The 20,422-nt window shown below is 40.4% G+C and overlaps 1 protein-coding gene and 1 long non-coding RNA gene across 3 annotated transcripts in view; one reads left to right on the plus strand and one right to left on the minus strand.

Annotated features, from left to right (window-relative positions):
- Positions 1-20,422, plus strand: part of LOC307056524 — a 64,110-nt gene that overhangs the window by 6,435 nt on the left and 37,253 nt on the right. For both annotated transcript variants that reach the window (XR_013811012.1, XR_013811013.1), the window contains exons 4-5: positions 5,104-5,241; positions 10,787-10,852. This is a non-coding gene — a long non-coding RNA (uncharacterized lncRNA). The remainder of the gene's footprint in view (positions 1-5,103; positions 5,242-10,786; positions 10,853-20,422) is intronic.
- PATE1 (prostate and testis expressed 1) lies at positions 6,433-8,841 on the minus strand (the record flags this gene model as incomplete). The annotated part of the gene is made up of 3 exons (XM_079709441.1): positions 6,433-6,566; positions 7,334-7,450; positions 8,790-8,841. 3 exons carry the CDS (start codon positions 8,839-8,841, stop codon positions 6,433-6,435), a joined length of 303 nt encoding a protein of 100 aa, XP_079565567.1.

Raw genomic sequence — 20,422 nt, forward strand, 5'->3', positions numbered from 1 at the left:
TGGTGGGTGGAGCTGGTTCTTCTCCCTCTGGTGAACAGGGCTGTGTCAAGGGGGGTGTTTAGAGGTGGCTGTAGACTCAGGAAGACTTTAGGCAGCCTGTCTGCTGATGGGTGGGACTGTGTTCCTGCCCTGTTGGTTGTTTGGCCTGAGGCATCCCAGCACTGGAGCCAACAGGCTATTGGGTGGGGCCAGGTCTTGGTGTTAAAATGGCAGCCTCCAGGAGAGCTCATGCCAATGAGCACTCCACAATACCTCTGCCACCAGTGTCCCCATTCCTACAGTGAGCCACAGGCACCCCCTACCTAGCCAGTATACCCTCCAAGACCAGCAGGTAGGTCTGGCCCAGGCTCCTATGAAGTCACTGCTTTTTCCCTAGGTCCTGGTGTGCATGAGACCTTATGTATGTCCTCCAGAGTGGAGTTTCTATCTCCTCCAGTTCTATGAAGCTCTTGCATTCAAGCCCTGCTGGCCTTCAAAGCAAATGCTCTGGGGGCTCCTCCTCCTGATTCCAGAACCCCAGGCTGGGGAGTATGACATGGGGCTTAGTACTCTCACTCCTATGGGAGAACCTCTGTGATATAATTATTTTCCAGTGTGTGGGTTACCCACCCAGCATGTATGGGATTTGATTATATTGTGTACGCACCCCTCCTACAATCTTGTTGTGGCTTCTTCTTTGTCTTTGGATGTATAATATCTTTTTTGGTAGGTTCTAGTCTTTTTTGTCAATGGTTGTTCATAGTTTGTTGTGATTTTAGTATTTTCATGAGAGGAGGTGAGCTCAAGTCCTTCTATTCCACCATCTTGTCTCCTTCCTCAAGGACATTTTATTTACTGATGTAAAATAAACTTTTTCCAGCCTGGCTTGAGCATGTGGTCAGAGAGACATTAACACCCCACCCTCACCCCAGTTACATACACCCTCATTAAGAACTTCTGTTTTAAACTCTCCTGAAGCCAAGATTCCTCACTCAGATCTTGGTTGTTCAGTCTAGTGACAGAGAATAGTCTATATGCAAATAAGGATTCTTGGGGAGCCTATGCATGGAATGTCAGATTCCCCCAATGCTTGCCTGCACTCTTTCTTTTGTTGCATTGTATCCTTTGTCTTTAAATAAAAGTGGTACTTTGTTTGCTCTGTGAGTAAGTATGCGCCATAAGGAATAAGTATGTTCTGTGAAGTCTGGTGAGTCCTTTCAAATATCTAAACTTGGGAAATCTTTGCAAAGCCTCAAAGAAATACTCAAAAAATTTCAAGAAATAGAAATAATATAAGCAATATTTATTTACCACATGCAATAAACTAAAGCTAAAAACAAGACTGAAAAGACTCTACAACCAGGAAATATTAGAAACATGTTCTTAAGCAACTCCTATGTCAAAAGGGCAATCCAAGAACAAAAAAATGTAGAATTTCTTAACAGCAAACATGAAAAACATGACATAGAAACTATGGAATACAGCAAAAGCATTTACTAGAGGAAAATTCACAGCATTAAATACACATACAAATGAAAAAAGAAAATGAATGAATTAAACACTCAAAGTAGCAGAACAAGAAAAACAAAGTAAGCAGAGAGAAGGAAAGAACTAGCAATAAATAAATGTAGAAATCTAAGAGTTAGGGTTTTATTTTCGTTTGGCTGGCTTACTTTCTGTAACTGTGTACCATAGACTTAGTGGCTTAAAAACACACACATTTTTTATCTCACAGTTTCTATAGGTCAGAAGTCCAGGCACATCTTAGCTGGGTTCTCAGCTCAGAATCCCACAAGGCTGCAGTCAAGTGTAGGACAGGCCGTGTTCTCATCTGGAGACCTAATTGAGGAAGAATCCACTTCCAAGCTCCTTCTGATTGTTGATAGACTTAATCTTGTTGCAGTATAGGACTAGGTTTCTATTTTATTTCTGGCTATTGGCCAGGGCCTCTTTAAGTTTGCAGAGGCTGTCCACAGTTCCCTGCCATGTGGCCATCCCCATAGGCAATTTTAATATCACTTCTTTAAGGCCAGTGGGAGAATCTCTCTAGTCTGCAAAGTGAGTCTTATACAATAAAACATGATAATATGAGTAACACCCCATCACCTTTGCTATATTCTATTGGTTAGAATCAAGTCACAGTTTCTGCCCACACACAAGGGACAGGGGGTTATCCAAGTGTGTGACTGATTGGGTATATCCCATACCTTAGGATATGTCTGCCACAGGTAGAAAACAGAAAAAAATATATAACTAATGAACTAAAAAGTTCATCTAAATAGGCAAATCACAAGTTAACATATAATTTTTTTTAAAAAGACTTCACAAATATTAAAAATTAGATATTGCAGGGCTTCCCCGGTGGCGCAGTGGTTGAGAGTCTGCCTGCCGATGCAGGGGACACAGGTTCGTGCCCCAGTCCGGGAAGATCCCACATGCTGCGGAGTGGCTAGGCCCGTGAGCCATGGCCGATGAGCCTGTGCGTCCAGAGCCTGTGCTCTGCAACGGGAGAGGCCACAACAGTGTACCGCAAAAAAAAAAAAAAAAAATTAGATATTGCAAAGGATAAATAAATATCCAAACTGAGGAAATTTAAACAAATATTTACTTTAAGTTTCAAAACTAATTTGTATAATTCCACACAAATGGATATAAGCAATAATTGAAATAGGTAATTTTCTAGGAAAATAGAATTTTTACCCAAACTGACCAAAGTAGAATTAGGAAGTCTACACAAACTGATTTCTATCAAAGAAATAGAGAAAATTATAAAAGAGCTCCCATCACCTACCAAAGAAGCATTAGGCCTGTACAGTTACACAGAAATCTTCCAAAAAACCTTTAAAGATTAGATGATCCTAATGCTACTTAAACTATTTTGTACTATAGATGAGGAAAGGAAATTTCATTGTTTTTATTAAGCAAATATTAATATCTAAATCCAATTTGAGTTTATATAATATAGAGCACTATAAAAATCTCACTTATAAAAATACTTCAATTTCAAAATATTAGCAGATTTCAAAAGCAGATGAGATAATATATAATGAATCATTTAGTTTTTGTTGAGTAACCATTTAAAAACTCAGTGGCTTAAAAAAAATATATATATATTTAATTAATTTATTTATTTTTGGCTGCATTGGGTCTTTGTTGCTGCGCACGGGCTTTCCCTAGTTGCAGAGAGCAGGGGCTACTCTTTGTTACGGTGTATGTGTTTCTTATTGCAGTGGCTTCTCTTGTGGAGCATGGGCTCTAAGTGCGTGAGCTTCAGTAGTTGTGGCTTGTGGGCTCAGTAGTTGTGGCTCATGGGCTCTAGAGCACAGGTTCAGTAGTCGTGGCGCACGGGCTTAGTTGCTCCATGGCATGTGGGATCTTCAGAGACCAGGGCTCGAACCCATGTTTGGGCAAGACCCAAGCCCATTTTAAACCTGTGATTACATTAAGTTTGCTGACACCCCAGTGGCCAAAGCAAGCTACATGACCAAGCCTAGAATTAGGAGACTGGGCAGGTTATCCCACCTACAATGGGAGGACAATGAAAAATTATAGGTCAGAGGATGTAGACAAAACGAGGGGTGAATAATTGGAGCCAATTAATGCAATATATTTACTATACATCATGACTATGTGAGTCTTATTCTAGGGATATAAGAGTGGTTTAATGTTAAAAAATATCAATTAATATAGTATTATAATAACTGAGAAAAATCAGATGATCTTCAAAGGAAACAAGAAGTCATTTGACAAAATTTAACACCCATTTATATGAAAAAGAAACAATAAAAGGGGAATTGATGAGTAGCTTTTTTTTGTACTTTATTTTTTATAAATTTATTTATTTTTATTTATTTATTTTTGACTGCGTTGGGTCTTCGTTGCTGTGCACAGGATTTCTCTAGTTGCGGTGAGCGGGGGCTACTCTTCGTTGTGGTGCACGGGCTTCTCATTGTGGTGGCTTCTCTTGTTGCGGAGCACGGACTCTAGGCATGCAGGCTTCAGTAGTTGTGGCACGCAGGCTCAGTAGTTGGGCTCTAGAGCGCAGGCTCAGTAGTTGTGGTGCATGGGCTTAGTTGCTCCGGCATGTGGGATCCTCCCGGACCAGGGATCGAACTCGTGTCCCCTGCGTTGGCAGGCGGATTCTTAACCACTGCACCACCGAGGAAGTCCCAATGAATATGTCTTTAACATGATAAAATGATGTATACCTCAGTCCCAAAGCCACTATTTTATGTAATGGGGAAACATTAGATGGTCATGATAAAATAAGGAATAAGACAAGGACAGCTCATTAATATAATATTAGAAGTATAGCCAATGCAATTAGACAACAGAAAGCAATTAGAGGGCTTAGAATTTGAAAGAAGGAGGCAAAACTATTTTCTTTTTCAAATGAAAGAGTGTATAAAAAATCTTATGAAACCAAAAGAATCAATAGAAAAACTGAGATATAATGATAATTTATTAAAGCACTAGGACATGAAATTAACATTCAGTTATTAATAGCCTTTGCATTACAATAACAACTTAGAATATAAAATGGAATCTCATATACAACAGAAAAAATCCATATAAAGAAAGCTATTAAAACCTCCTGAAAGATACAGTAGTTGGCTTGAAAAAATACCGGTAAAGCATACCATCACTTAGACATGACTTTTTCTGAATTTATACATTGTTCTAAGTTTCTTTGTTAAGACTTTGGCATTTATTCTTTCTCCCTTTATGCTTTTCATGCTCTTTCTTACTGGAAGTGCTTAAAGATTTGTCATCTTTTATAGTCTTTAATTTATGTTTTACTATATATAACTTATGTTTTACTATATTTAGCTTATGTTTTTCCTTATTTCTTAGGTCTGTACTCTGTAAGCCTTTCTATTCTATGGTCATCTTTTCTACATCTTCTTCTTTATTACTGTATTCTGGGAGAGTTCCTCATTCTGGTCTTCCAACTGCCTAATTCTTTGCTCATCTTTTTCAAGAGATACATATAATATTTCATCTATTGTGGGCTTTTTCTGATTTGTTATATTTTATACCAAATATTCCCACCTGTTTATTTTTTATTATTTTGTTTCAACTTGCATGTTTAATTATCTCTTTATATTTTCATTCTTGCTTTAGATACCATGAGGACAGCGATCATGACTACGGTATCCTAAGGTCCAGCAGTGCCTCAAATACAGGACTTTTAAAATAAATATTTGTTGACGAAATTAAAGAAGGGTTTGGAGAGGAGAGAAAGAAGAAAACACAATATGGGTATGGAAGAAATGTAACTTTCTTTATGATATTTTTATAATATTAATTAATCACCCTTTTCAGGCTTCATCCTACCAGTTTGTTAGGAATCAGTCATCAATCCTTATGAGCATACATTTTCCAACCCCTGTTTTTTCCCAGGAAGGGAAAAAAAAGGGAAAGGAAGAGAGGGAGCAGGGAAAAGAATTGACCTATCCTCTTTCTTTTCTGAAGCAACTTGGGTATTCAGTGAAAGCACTAGGTTCTGTAACAACCTGCAGGATGTATGTGCTAGAACTGTACAAGCGGAAGACCCGAGCATGTGTGAGGTGGAGGTGGAGGGTGAGGAAAGGCATTTGGTCATGGGGACAGCTCTCCACAGAGGTTGCTGCTGAGATGTCTAGTGGACAGACCCACATGGCTTCCTCAGACCCCACAGATCTCAGCTTCCTCCATGCCATGCTGCAGGCATGGGAACATTTGTGTGGCTACTTCTGGTCTCATCTCCTTGGAAGCATACTACAGCTCTTCCCTGTCTAGGGGTTGATGCCTTCCTATGAGTTTGCCAGGGAAGCAGAGTGCAAATACTATCTCTAGAATTCCAGGCATGCCCTCTCCTTTTCTTCTCCAACCCCCGACTCCATAGAGAGTCTCATTCTACAAGGCAGAAAATCTTTTTCCCTTCATGGCTCTGGTACAAATTTCTTTCTATATTCTGCCCTGCTCCTCTCTCGGGTAATAGCATTCATGAACAAAATTTATGAAGACTTAAGTCATCTCTTTTCACATTGCCCCCTCCCTCCCCATGAGGCCAGAGTTATACGCTTTAATTGGAGTGAGATAAGAAGAACAATACCAAGAGAAAAAATGAAAATATTCTGTCACAGAAGGAAGGGAAGGAGCAGGGAGAAGAACTGACCTATCTTCTTCCTTTTCTGAAGCAACTTGGGTATTCAGTGAAAGCACTAGGTTCTGTAACAACCTGCAGGATGTGTTGATCTTGTATTCAAGGTGTTCCCTACCCCTCACCCCGCCAGGGGCCAAGGCAGAGAATCTATTGATAGAAAAAGAGAGGGTTTTTTCTTACATATGCAGAAGGCAGAGCCATATGTTTGCAATCTGAAGTGTGTTTTTTTAGAAAATCATTGTGAAGAGGTGGCACCAACAATGTCACCCACCCAGAGACTGAAGCCAGAAAAGGACCAGTGATTTCTAGAGGTCTTCATTGCACAAGTCACGGCTCCTGCAGCACCTGAAGTTCACCAAATAGCCACTCCATTTTATATTGTTCACATTAGCACAGTTCTTTAGGCAGCCCCTAAAGGTTAACCAGGGTGTACCATCATCTGCAGAAGGAGGAGAAACAGATCAGCAAAGAGGTTTCTGGAAAAACAAACAAAAAAACACCTTCTTTCCAGCCTGCACCAGCATACAAAAACAACCTTGTGTAGTTCAAGGCTCGGTTATTCAAATGTGAAGAATCGGAAGATGTTGGAATTTGGGGGTTTCCCAAAAGAAAAGCAATAGCAGAGTAGTTAAAAAAAAAAAATTCCTGGATATGGGGATGTAATGACAGCAGCAATTCAAGGATTGCCCAAGCTGGATGTTTCCACTGGGAATGTTAACAGTGGTTTAAGTAAGGGTTAGAAATACTAAGGAATCGCTCAGCACAAAGGCTAGGAAAACGGAGAAATCATGATGTTTAGTCTTACCCATGAAGAGCCAATATTTATTGCTAACACTGGCCCCTCTATTTTCACAGTTTAAAATCACCCACAAGGAGGTCCAGGCAGGGACAAAGACAAAGAACTTCCCTCCTCACTCCAACATCCAACTGTTCTCCACTGGCTGTATTGTGCCTCTCCTTTCCCCTCAGTTAAGTCTCCTCTGTTTTCTTCAGGCTTCTCAAAATATTGGTTCCATAGCTACAGACCCCCAGCCCTCAGAGACTACCCCTATCTATTTTTCATTATGGTATGCTATGGGATAGAGATAGTCAGTCATCCCAGAGTTGAGACTGCCTGAGCTAAAGTAAGGTCCCACCTTTCTACTATGACTAATGTATCCCTGTCTGCTTCCTCTGCCCCACCCCGTCCCCAAACCCACAACTTACTTCTGAAAATCCTCCCAGTTGTGCAAGCCTCTTCCATTGTTGCAGTACATATTCCTCTGCCTCTGGAACACCTCTCTCCTGGAAACTGGAGGTGGCACATCCTACACTGAATAATTTCTATAATTTGGGCCAGAGAGTAGGGAAGTCGAAGTGAGAGAGGGTCTCACACTGCTATGAAAGGGCCCACCTCCTCTTTCAAATTTGAAGTCTGCTGGGAGCCCTGAGGGCCTTGCCAGAGACTCATTAAACATGGGCATCTACCTCTATTAAAATAGGCTGAGTCAAAAGAGGGTCTAAAGTTTATGGTCTCAGAAGTTTTAGCCTGTAAAACAGGTGGAGGGTTAAGGAAAAGGGGAACAAAATCAAAACTGAGATAATCAGGTCAGGTCCTCTTCATACTCACCAGGAATACGGTGTTCACCAACAAATAGTTCATGGACTGTGCTGGCAAAGAGAAATAAAACATACCTGCAATTTTCTCTAAGATTTACCCTTGCCTAGAGTCACTGTAAGCCTTGTAACACATGAGGCCCATCCTGCTCTCTTAACCTGGAGCCACTCTAGGCTCTTATGTCCCTCCAAAGCCTAGTCCCCCCTCTCGTGGCATATCTGCACCTCTCCCTCTTTTCAATTCTCTTCACCTCTAGAGGGCCTCTCAGCCTCCCCTACCCATCTCTTAGGATACAGCACAGACTCAAAGGAAAAAGATAAATGCACATTTTTTGTGTGTGTGTGCCTCATTCCCTTCTTTTTAATTGACCTATGTGACTTTCTTACCTACATGCGCCTGGAAGCTGACAAGGGGGAAAGCATCTGAAATCCATGAAATTGCCACACTTTGGACTTAGCCAGCTAGTGCCTTAAAAATCAACATTCCACTTCCCTTTTTCTTGCTTTTTAATACACTTATCCTTAGCCTTGTCAACTGCTGCTCATGTTTTTTCATCAAACTTAAAATCAGCTCCCATCCCAGCCTGATCCTGCTGGAAGAAGTTGTTGAGTGTTGAAATTCAAGGTCTATCTCTGGATTCCTTTTAAACCCTCAATGCTCAGCCTGCCCCTTTCATCTCCTCCCTCCCCCCAAATTCCCCATCCCACACCACTGATCCATTTCTACTCACTTCCATGTTCTTTGTCTGCAAATGACCCGTACAGTACTGTTGGAAAAAAAAAAAAAAGATACACTCTATGAAGACCTCATTTTAAAAACCTCACCTCACAGCTTCTGTGAAAATCTTTTCAATTCTTTTATAATCTACCTGTTTCCTTCTGCAAGGGCAGACTAAGACTTTGGTGAAGGTCCCAGGGACATGATGCGTTGTGGACAAAAGTCATGGCATCAGAATGACAGCTTCTGTTACCATATGGCTCTCACAAGAGAACTTCTGTCATGTGAACCCCGACCCATTCCAGGATCCTGGACACGTCTCTCCAACTGTCAACCATAGGGACTCACCTCTAAAGCAGCAGAGGAGGATGAGGAGTCCTAGCAGGAGGGAGGTGTCCATTTTGGAGGGAGAAAACAGCAGGTTAGAGCAGGAAGCTGCAAGGTGCCTCTTTATATACCTACCAGGTTGGGCTTCCCTGGGAAGGGCTAGGGGTGGGGACATTGTGGAAGTCCTTCAAAGGCATTTCCTGCTCCTAGGGAAACCAGGGACTCTAAAATCTTTTCTTTTTGGCAAATTGTGGGGAAGAGGGACTGCCTAGGTAAGTCTTGGACCCAATTTATTTCAGTCCTAGCATTCAGGATTTTTGATGCCATGTTCTGTGGTCTTTTCATTATATCACACTGTGGGAGAATACAAGGATAAATCCAGGCTAGGTGGGTTGGATTCAGAGCCATTTACACTGAGATGCTCATTCAAGCTGAGAGAATATATGAGTGTAAATAATTGGAATGCAGGAAGTCCAAAAGAGGGCTAAGCACAGAGCCTTTAAAACTCAGTACTATAGGGAATGGGGAAGAGAGGTGGAGAGGTTAGATTCAGATGCACTGACAGAGAATAATCATGAAGGAAATAGTTTCCCACTGTCAATCATCCTGGAACAAATTAAACCCTGGGGTAGAAAATGAGAGCTGAGGAGGAAACTGCTTCCTGTACTTGGAGTTCCCGGTGGTTGAGACTTAGACTTTCACTAAGAGAGAGGTTTGAGATTACTTCACCTGGAGGGAGGTAAGCTGGTCCTTCCCACTTGATGTTGAGCCAGGAATTGGGGGGGGTGGGGGTTACCTCAACTCTGAGAGTGACTAGGTAATCAATTAGCGTGGTGATTGAATGTAAAATTCCTGTAGAGGGGATTGAGCCTGTGGATTCTAAGAACAGCCATATTTAGTATCTCATTCTGAGTTTTCTGTTAGTTTCCTTCAGTTATTCCTATACCTTCCAAAAATTGTGATAAGAGTTGCAGCTTAGTCTGTGCTGTCATTGCAAGGAGTTGAAGGAAGGGTCTGTGCCCATGCTTAGGGCAAAGAAATACAGGGGAAAGAAACAGCAACCTGAAGGAAGCAGACTGCAATAGAGCACACTATAGGTCTACAGCAAAGTGGGGTAGTAGTCTAAGACAGATGTTGGCTGAAGAGGCAGGGACAGCAAGAGTGACGTATGGAAGAGATGCTCTCCAGAATATACTGGGGGTTGTTACTACACGCCCAAAGATCAAATGGACATTTCCATACAGGGAGGAAGGAGGAAGGGGATATAACTAGTTAACTGCTTACCTGTGGCACCTAGGACTCTGGTGAAGCTTTGAAATAACACCATGAAGTAATCATGTATTACTCTCTAACACACACACACACACACACACTCACACTCACACTCACTCGACATCACTGGTTTTTGTGTTCTGCATATTCACTAGAAGATCTGTCCCTTTCCCTCCTCTCAATGCCTTGAAATTTAGCATCTTCTCTTACACCTTTACATTTCTTTCTTCGACTTTTTGAGATCTCCCCTCCTTTCCTTCTAGGAATTCGTATTTAATTGTTTGACTAATGGCGGCACACATGACAGAAGGGAAGGTTTTCTTCCTCTGCCCCACAAGAAACTGTCTCCTCACTTAATTACACTCTGATGATATTATTTTACCACTTCTCCTAAAGCAGAAATTTCCCCCTCTCAGCTTTACTGATCCACCTGAATTACTTGCTTATATTTGAACCCTATTTTATTGACTTACTTTTCTCCTAAAATCTCCTCAAATTCACACTCCCAGTCTTAGTATCCCATAATACCTGATTTTCTTACTGGGCCACATTGGATACCTTTTCTCAGTGCTCCTAATCCTTTTTCCTATCCTCTTAGGGCACCCCAAAATAATTATTCTTATGTCATAAATTACAGACCCGTGACTTAAAAATGTTCAGGAATGAATTCCTTTTGCCTGTTGCCCCAAACCTCATGTGGAGTCTGTATGACCCCTTTACTCATGATACCCTTCTCTCCATCACAGAGTTCTGGAGATCCAGTTAGTCCAGAAGAGTAGCCCTGGATTTTCCTCAGCTCTGCGAGTGACTAGGTGAGTACTCAATTACATCTTTATGTATATGATTAGAAGATGTTTAGATTATGCACTAGGATTTTTGGTTTGCATCTCCAACGTTACCATGCAAAACAATAAAAATGATGTTTCTTGAATCAGTTACCAATCAGTTACCATTATTTTCAAAAGACATAGATCTACTCTCCATGGTGAATACAGTAAAAATATCCTGAAATTCATTGGTAATAGAGGTATTTTCACACAATGACATTTTTGGATAGGTTAATGGAGCTGGTGGGGAGTGCCAGGATTTGATTTGAGGAAAGAGATCTCACCTTAGGCAGATGCCACATGTGATGAGGAAGGTCAACAAGATGAAGAACCACGGTTACTGTTCCAAGGCAGCCCAATGACCTTAAGCTCCTGGGGTTTTCCCAGTACCCATAGGATTTATACCAGTGATCTGGCAGGAAAAGATCAATTTCTTCTAGATCAGGGTTTGAAGGAACAGTCAGGTCAGAAAATCTTGTCTCTTTCTCCTGAAGCAAGGGAGCAGCTCAGTTCTGGGTGACTGAGACTACATGAAACCAGAGAAGTTCTACCCTCTTGAGGGATGTGAAAATGGAAATTTCAGACAATATGTGCAGATCCAAGAAAGAACATGAAAGAAGTGTCTCTGAGGAGACCTTCTGTGCATATTCTTTTCTACCATGAGACCCAGCATCCCCGAGGATTAGCTGGGAGTCTCAGAATTGTTCAGTACGTCCACAGTTCCCTAGATAGTTCATTCCTACAGTGCTGGGGGCTGGAGAAGGTAACGTGGATGTTAAAGTAACTAGGGAGACAGTCAACAATGAAGAATAATCTACCCATTGTTCCTGTATAGCTTACAGCTCAAATAAAATATTCTGTATTTTCAATGTGCTGTTTCAACAACTCTACTATCACCAGGAGAGCTCTATTTATTTATTTATTGAATTTTTGAATTTTATTTTATTTTTTTATACAGCAGGTTCTTACTGGTTATCCATTTTATACATATTAGTGTATACATGTCAGTCTCAATTTCCCAGTTCATCACACCACCACCACCCCTGCTGCTTTCCCCCCTTGGTGTCCATACATTTGTTCTCTACATCTGTGTCTCAATTTCTGCCTTGCAAACTGGTTCATCTGGACCATTTTTCTAGGTTCCACATATATGCGTTAATATACGATATTTGTTTTACTCTTTCTGACTTACTTCACTCTGTATGACAGTCTCTAGATTCCCACGTCTCTACAAATGACCCAATTTGGTTCCTTTTTATGGCTGAGTAATATTCCATTGTATATATGTACCACATCTTCTTTATCCATTCGTCTGTCAGTGGGCATTTAGGTTGCTTCCATGACCTGGCTATTGTAAATAATGCTGCAATGCACATTGGAGTGCATGTGTCTTTTTGAATTATGGCTTTCTCTGGATATATGCCCAGTAGTGGGATTGCTGGGTCATATGGTAATTCTATTTTTAGTTTCTTAAGGAACTTCCATACTGTTCTCCAGAGTGGCTGTATCCATTTACATTCCCACCACAAGTGCAAGAGGGTTCCCTTTTCTCCACACCCTCTCCAGCATTTATTGTTTGTAGATTATCTGATGATGCCCATTCTAACTGGTGTGAGGTGATACCTCATTGTAATTTTGATTTGCATTTCTCTAATAATTAGTGATGTTGAGCAGTTTTTCATGGGCTTCTTGGCCATCTGTATGTCTTCTTTGGAGAAACGTCTATTTAGGTCCTTTGCCCATTTTTGATTGGGTTGTTTGTTTTTCTAATATTGAGCTGCATGAGCTGTTTATATATTTTGGAGATTAATCTTTTGTCCACTGATTCGTGTGCAAATATTTTCTCCCATTCTGAGGGTTGTCTTTTCAGCTTGTTGCCTTTGCTTTGCAAAAGCTTTTAAGTTTCATTAGGTCCCATTTGTTTATTTTTGTTTTTATTTCCATTACTCTAGGAGGTGGATCAATAAAGATCTTGCTGTGACTTATGTCAAAGAGTGTTCTTCCTATGTTTTCCTCTAAGAGTTTTGTAGTGTCCGGTCTTATATTTAGGTCTCTAATCCGTTTTGAGTTTATTTTTGTGTGTGGTGTTAGGGAGTGTTCTAATTTCATTCTTTTACATGTAGCTGTCCATTTTCCCCATCACCACTTATTGAAGAGTCTGTCTTTTCTCCATTGTATGTCCTTGCCTCTGTTATCATAGATTAGTTGACCATAGGTGCATGGGTTTATCCCTGGGCTTTCTATCCTGTTCCATTGATCTATATTTCTGTTTTTGTACCAGTACCATATTGTTTTGATTACTGTAGCTTTGTAGTATAGTCTGAAGTCAGGGAGTCTGATTCCTCCAGCTCTGTTTTTTTCCCTCAAGACTGCTTTGGCCATTTGGGGTCTTTTGTGTCTCCATACAAATTTTAAGACTTTTTGTTCTAGTTCTGTAAAAAATGACATTGGTACTTTGATAGGGATTGCATCGAATCTGTAGATTGCTTTGGTTAGTATAGTCATTTTCACAATATTGATTCTTCCAATCGAAGAACATGGTATATCTCTCCATCTGTTGGTATCATCTTTAATTTCTTTCAGCAGTGTCATAGTTTTCTGCATACAGGTCTTTTGTCTCCCTAGGTAGGTTTAATCCTAGGTATTTTATTCTTTTTGTTGCAGTGGTAAATGGGAGTGTTTCCTTAATTTCTCTTTCCGATTTTTCATCATTAGTGTGTAGGAATGCAAGAGATTACTGTGTATTAATTTTGTATCCTGCAACTTTACCAAATTCATTGATTAGCTCTAGTAGTTTTCTGGTGGCATCTTTAGGATTCTCTAGGTATAGTATCATGTCATCTGCAAACAGTGACAGTGTTACTTCTTCTTTTCCAATTTGTATTCTTTTTATTTCTTTTTCTTCTCTGATTGCTGTGGCTAGGACTTCCACAACTATACTGAATAATAATGGTGGGAGTGGACATCCTTGTCTTGTTCCTGATCTTAGAGGAAATGCTTTCAGTTTTTCACCATTGAGAATGATGTTTACTGTGCCTTTGTCGTATATGGCCTTTATTATGTTGAAGTAGGTTCCTTCCATGCCAACTCTCTGGAGAGTTTTTATCATAAATGGTGTTGAATTTTCTCAAAAGCTTTTTCTGCCTCTATTGAGATGATCATATAGCTTTTCTTCTTCAATTTGTTAATATGGTGTATCACACTGATTGATTTGCATAAATTGAAGAATCCTTGCATCCCTGGGATAAATCCCACTTGATCATGGTGTATGATCCTTTTAATGTGTTGTTGGATTCTGTTTGCTAGTATTTTGTTGAGGATTTTTGCATCTACATTCTTCAGTGATATTGGTCTGTAATTTTCTTTTTTTGTAGTATCTTTGTCTGGTATTGATATCAGGGTGATGGTGGCCTCATAGAATGAGTTTGGGCATGTTCCTTCCTCTGCAATTTTTTGGAAGAGTTTGAAAAGGATGGGTGTTAGCTCTTCTCTAAATGTTTGATAGAATCCACCTGTGAAGCCATCTTGTTCTGGACTTTTGTTTGTTGGAAGATTTTTAATCACAGTTTCAATTTCATTACTTGAGATTGATCTGTTCATATTTTCTATTTCTTCCTGGTTCAGTCTTGGAAGGTCATACCTTTCTGAGAATTTGTCCATTTCTTCCAGGTTGTCCATTTGATTGGCATAGAGTTGCTTGTTGTAGTCTCTTAGGATGCTTTGTATTTCTGTGGTGTCTGTTGTAACTTCCCCTTTTTCATTTCTAATTTTATTGATTTGAGTCCTCTCCCTCTTTTTCTTGATGAGTCTCCCTAATGATTTATCAATTTTGTGTATCTTCTTAAAGAACCAGCTTTTAGTTTTATTGATCTTTGTTATTGTTTCTTTGTTTCTATTTCATTTATTTCTGCTCTGATCTTTATGATTTCTTTCCTTCTGCTAACTTTGGGTTTTGTTTGCTCTTCTTTCTCTAGTTCCTTTAGGTGTAAAGTTAGATTGTTTATTTGAGATTTTTCTTGTTTCTTGAGGTAGGCTTGTATTGTTATAAACTTCCCTCTTAGAACTGCTTTTGCTGCAACCCATAGGTTTTCGATTGTCGTGTTTTCATTGTCATTTGTCTATAGGCATTTTTTGATATCCTCTTTGATTTCTTCAGTGATCTCTTGGTTATTTAGTAACGTATTGTTTAGCCTCCATGTGTTCGTGTTTTTTACTTTTTTCTCCCTGTAATTCATTTCTAATCTCATAGCATTGTGGTCAGAAAAGATGCTTGATATGATTTCAATTTTCTTAAATTTACTGAGGCTTGATTTGTCACCCAAGATGTGATCTGTCCTGGAGAATGTTCCATGCACACTTGAGAAGAAAGTGTAATCTGCTGTTTTTGGATGGAATGTCTTATCCATATCAGTCAAACCTATCTGGTCTATTGTGTCATTTAAAGCTTACGTTTCCTTATTAATTTTCTGTTTGGATGATGTGTCCATTGGTGTAAGTGAGGTGTTAAAGTGCCCCACTATTATTGTGTTACTATCAATTTCCTCTTTTATAGCTGTTAGCAGTTGCCTTATGTATTGAGGTGCTCCTATGTTGGGTGCATATATATTTATAATTATTATATCTTCTTCTTGGATTGATCCCTTGATTGTTATGTAGTGTCCCTCCTTGTTTCTTGTAATGTTCTTTATTTTAACGTCTATTTTATCTGCTATGAGTATTGCTACTCCAGCTTTCTTTTGATTTCCATTTGCATGGAATATCTTTTTCCATTCCCTCACTTTCAGTCTGTATGTGTCCCTAGGTCTGAAGTGGGTCTCTTGTTGACAGCATATATATGGATATTGTTTTTGTATCCATTCAGCAAGCCTGTGTCTTTTGGTTGGAGCATTTAATCCATTCACGTTTAAGGTAATTATCGATATGTATGTTCCTATGACCATTTTCTTAATTGTTTTGGGTTTGTTTTTGTAGGTCCTTTTCTTCTCTTGTGTTTTGCACTTAAAGAAGTTCCTTTGTCATTTGTTATAGAGCTGATTTGGTGGCGCTGAACTCTCTTAGCTTTTGCTTGTCTGTAGAGCTTTTGATTTCTCCGTCAAATGTGAATGAGATCCTTGCCAGGCAGAGTAATCTTGGTTGTATGTTTTTCCCTTTCATCACTTTAAATATATCATGCCAGTTCCTTCTAACTTGTAGAGTTTCTGCTGAAAAATCAGCTGTTAACCTTATGGAAGTTCCCTTGTATGTTATTTGTCATTTTTCCATTGCTGCTTTCAATAATTTTTCTTTGTCTATAATTTTTGCCAATTTGCTTACTGTGTGTCTTGGCGTGTTTCTCCTTGGGTTTATCCTGTATGGGACTCGGTGCACTTCCTGGACTTGGGTGGCTATTTCCTTTCCCATGATAGGGAAGTTTGCAACTATAGTCTCTTCAAATATTTTCTGCAGTCCTTTCTCTGTCTCTTCTCCTTCTGGGACCCCTATAATGCGAATGTTGTTGCATTTAATGTTGTCCCAGAGGTCTCTTAGGCTGTCTTCATTTCTTTTCATTCTTTTTTCTTTATTCTGTTCCACAGCAGTGAATTCCACCATTCTGTCTTCCAGGTCACTTATCCATTCTTCTGCCTCAGTTATTCTGCTATTGATTCCTTATAGTGTATTTTTCCATTCGGTTATTGTATTGTTCATCTCTGTTTGTTCTTTAATTCTTCTAGGTCTTTGTTAAACATTTCTTGCATCTTCTCGATCTTTGCCTCCATTCTTTTTCTGAGGTCCTGGATCATCTTCACTAACATTTTTCTGAATTCTTTTTCTGAAAGGTTGCCTATCTTCACTTCATTTAGTTGTTTTTCTGGGGTTTTATCTTGTTCCTTCATCTGGTACCTAGCCCTCTGCCTTTTCATCTTGCCTATCTTTCTGTGAATGTGAGAATTTTTTCTAAGGGTGACCTCAGCTAAGGAGAAATAAGGGATTCCTTTCCTACTTTCCAAGGTAAATTCACCAGTCATGAAAGTCATGCTCAGAGACCATCAGTCCCATGGTAGCATATAACCTTCTGTTTTGCTGAGTTTACTACTTACATTGAGACTGACCAGTTTACTGAAGCACATTCCCCCTTCTTATTTCCTCTCTCTCTCTCTTTCTCTGTCTCTGTCTGTCTGTCTGTCTGTCTCTGTGTGTGTGTGTGTGTGTGTGTGTGTGTGTGTGTGTGTGTGTGTGTATGTGGGAAGCAAGCTGGGAGAAATCTGTTATTTTAAAAATGCCACAGAACTTTCCTACCATGTTTAAGCTGCCTTATTCTGATTCATCATTTCTTGGTTGCTGTAAACCTTAGACAAAGTGGATTTCAATGAATTTTGCTCTTTTGGTCAGTGTTTCTGTGGAGGGACAGTCCTTTCTAGCTCCCTCGTCTGTCATTTCCACTGATGACGCCTCCAGGGCTCCTCAAAAGGTATATTTTAAAATAATTAAATAACTCATAAGTTCTAATTTAGTCCTCAAATTATTCTTGATAGATACCACTGTTTATTTTTTTCTATGTAAAAAACCCCTGAGGATAGAGAGGTTAAAGTTCACACACAGGGTCACACAACCAGCAAGTGGAGAATCCAGATTTAAACAAGAGTTTCATCCAACACTGAGCATGATGCTATAATGATCACCCATGGAAAGAAGGTAGCTGGTTTTCATAGACCAGAGATTATAATAACTTGGTAAGATTTTTTTATTTTATTTATGTCTTTATTTATTTATTTTTGGCTGCATCAGGTCTTAGTTGTGGCACATGGGATCTTCATTGAGGCATGGGGGGGTCTTTCGGCGTGTGGGCTTCTCTCTAGTTGTGGCATACGGGTTTTCTCTTCTCTAGTTGTGGCGCACAGGTTCCAGAGCACGTGGGCTCTGTAGTTTGCGGTATGCAGGCTCTCTACTTGAGGCTTGCGAGCTCAGTAGTTGTGGCATGTGGGCTTAGTTGCCCTGCAGCATGTGGGATCTTAGTTCCCTGACCAGGGATCAAACCTGCATCCCCTGCATTGGAAGGCGGATTCTTTACCACTGGACCACCAGGGAAGTCCCTAACTTGGTAAAAATTTTAAAACTCTTGTAATGTTCTTGTGTTTGAAGTGATCAGCAGTAAAATCCGAAAACTGAAAAGTGTATGTAGGGTCATGGAGCCTAGTGGCCTATTGCATGGCCACACATAGATGGAGAAAACCTCTGAAACATGAAGTGGATAGTGGTAGTGTGGGAAGGAAAGAAAGAGAGTTGAGTCTCTGTGTCATTGCGAGGAAGGCTGGAGGGTCCTGGAAATCTCCTAGGGTGGGGTGATGCTCTCTCCCGGTTGCTTGCTATGCAGACAGCCCCACTCAGCATGCACCCTAAGCTTCCACAATGGAGAACCTTCCTCATCTCCCTGCAGAAGCCCCATTCTCTCTTGCACATGCTAGGAAAATGCCTCAACCACAGGTCTTGGTGTAAATGTTCTTTCTTCCAGGACTCCTCCTCCGCCTCCCTGTTCCTCCTGTGTGTTTCCACAGCACAGCTGAGACCCATGATATGAAAATAGTCAGCCTTATCTTTGACTCCTCTTCCTCTCTCATTTCACATTAAACCACTGACAGAGTCCAGTCTATGCTGTCTTCATAAGATCAGGACTATTTCCTTCTCCATTCCCACTATTGCTGGCTTGTTATGACTTTCATGTTGCCCACCTGGAGCTTATTCTTTTCTCAGTATGTAAGCATTTGTTGAATTAAATCCATTGAAATAGAGTTTTAACAAGCATTGGTTAGAGAAGCAAGCTTTGCTTCTGATCCTTGGAGCACAGGAAGTCTGTCATTACAGAGTTGGGATGCTGAAGCTGCTTGCAGGAATGAAGAAAGAAGGAAAGAGAGATTATTTTAAGCACTTCAACCTGGGAGAAGCCTCAGAGGAAGGAAGCAAATGATGAAACTGCAGAAGGAGGTGTTGCATAACCAAAGTCAAGGAGATGAGGCCCTGAGAGAAGTGCATCCCCTGGTCATGACTCACAGCGCCAGGCAAAGTCAGACTGGATCCTGCTCTCAAAGAGGGGCAATAATGCAAGGGGTCTTGAGAGCTTCATGTAGCTCCAGACAGGGTAGGAGGAGGGTTGTGGAACCAGTAGTTCAGCAGAATGTAATCCTGATAAACCTGGGAACATAAGCCTTGGGTGCAGCCTGTGGGGTTAGGAGAACAGAACATCTTCTTGAGGCCTTGAGCTGATATAGTTTTTGATCATTAAAGTCCAAATGGGCATCAGATGAGAGGTAAAAAGCTTAGTCATGTGAGAAGAGGAACAAGGCAACACTGGACCCTTGGCACCATCCAGAGGTAAGTGGAGAAGGAGTAATAGGGCATTAGTACATTTATAAGACATCAATATACTCAAGAGAAAAAAAACAGCACTTATCATTTCAAAGACTTAAACATGTGCCAAAATGTTGACAATGCAAGGTTAGAAAGAGGAGACAGCCTCCTTTCCATGTCTTAGACGTTTCCTGAGAGTGTGTGCTCACACGCAGTATAAGAAAGTGAGATTCCTGTAACAGCTCCATACTCCCCTCCTCATCCCAGAAAAGTTCCTCCCCCCAGTATAAGTCTGGAATGCAGCTCCAAAGACATTGTGATGAGGACTTTCTGCTCAGGTCAACCGAGGTACCCAGTAATTCAAAACTGATGAACTAGCCACAAGTTTAGTGTCACAGGTATAGTGGGGCATAATTTGTATCATAATATGTATATTTAATTATAAGGTTATCTTTTGTTTCTCAATATGCATCAGTAGTTTACCATTCTGTCTTCTGTCCCATCTCCTACCATTCAGCACCACCAATTGGCTTTATGGGGTATTGGGTTGGGGGACCTATTTTTGCTACTTCCATTATTCCGATGCCACCATTTGGCTGATCCTTAGAAGACAATCAGTAGACACAAATCTGACTGTACTCATTCAGGAAGATTCTTAGCAAGCAGCATAGGTCACAGTGTGAAAGCCAGACTGAAAACACTGTGCTTATTGGGCATGCCACTATGCAAGCAGGTGCACAAGAGCTGTATGAAACAACAATAACAACAGCACCACTAGCAATAATAACACCTAGTGGCTTGAGTTTCAGGTTTTTATTTTTTCTTTTCAGTTCAGTACCAAAAATCTGAGGCTATGGAGGGATATGACTTTCTCAGTCCTTGGTCTTCTTACCCTATTGCTTAACTCCTCTACTGATCACATGGCATAGTTCTAAATACCCTCTATACGCTGATGACTGGCAAATCTCTACCTTCCTCCCTAAATTCTCCACTGCCTTTTAAAAATCTGCATTTGATGGGCTTTTCAAACTTAACATGCCCCCAAACTCGCTCCAACATCATACCCTCCACACACCTGTCTCCCCACTCTAGCCTCACCTCACTTTTCTCACATTCTGTCCCATGTCACCCAATCACTGCACCATTCACCCAATTACTCAGGGTAAAAACTAAGGGCCGTCATAGATTTCTCTTTTTTCTTTCCTTACCCCCCCACCCCACCACACATTCAAT

Source organism: Hyperoodon ampullatus (assembly GCF_949752795.1).
Source record: "Hyperoodon ampullatus genome assembly, chromosome: 7".
Taxonomy (NCBI): Eukaryota; Metazoa; Chordata; class Mammalia; order Artiodactyla; family Ziphiidae; genus Hyperoodon; species Hyperoodon ampullatus.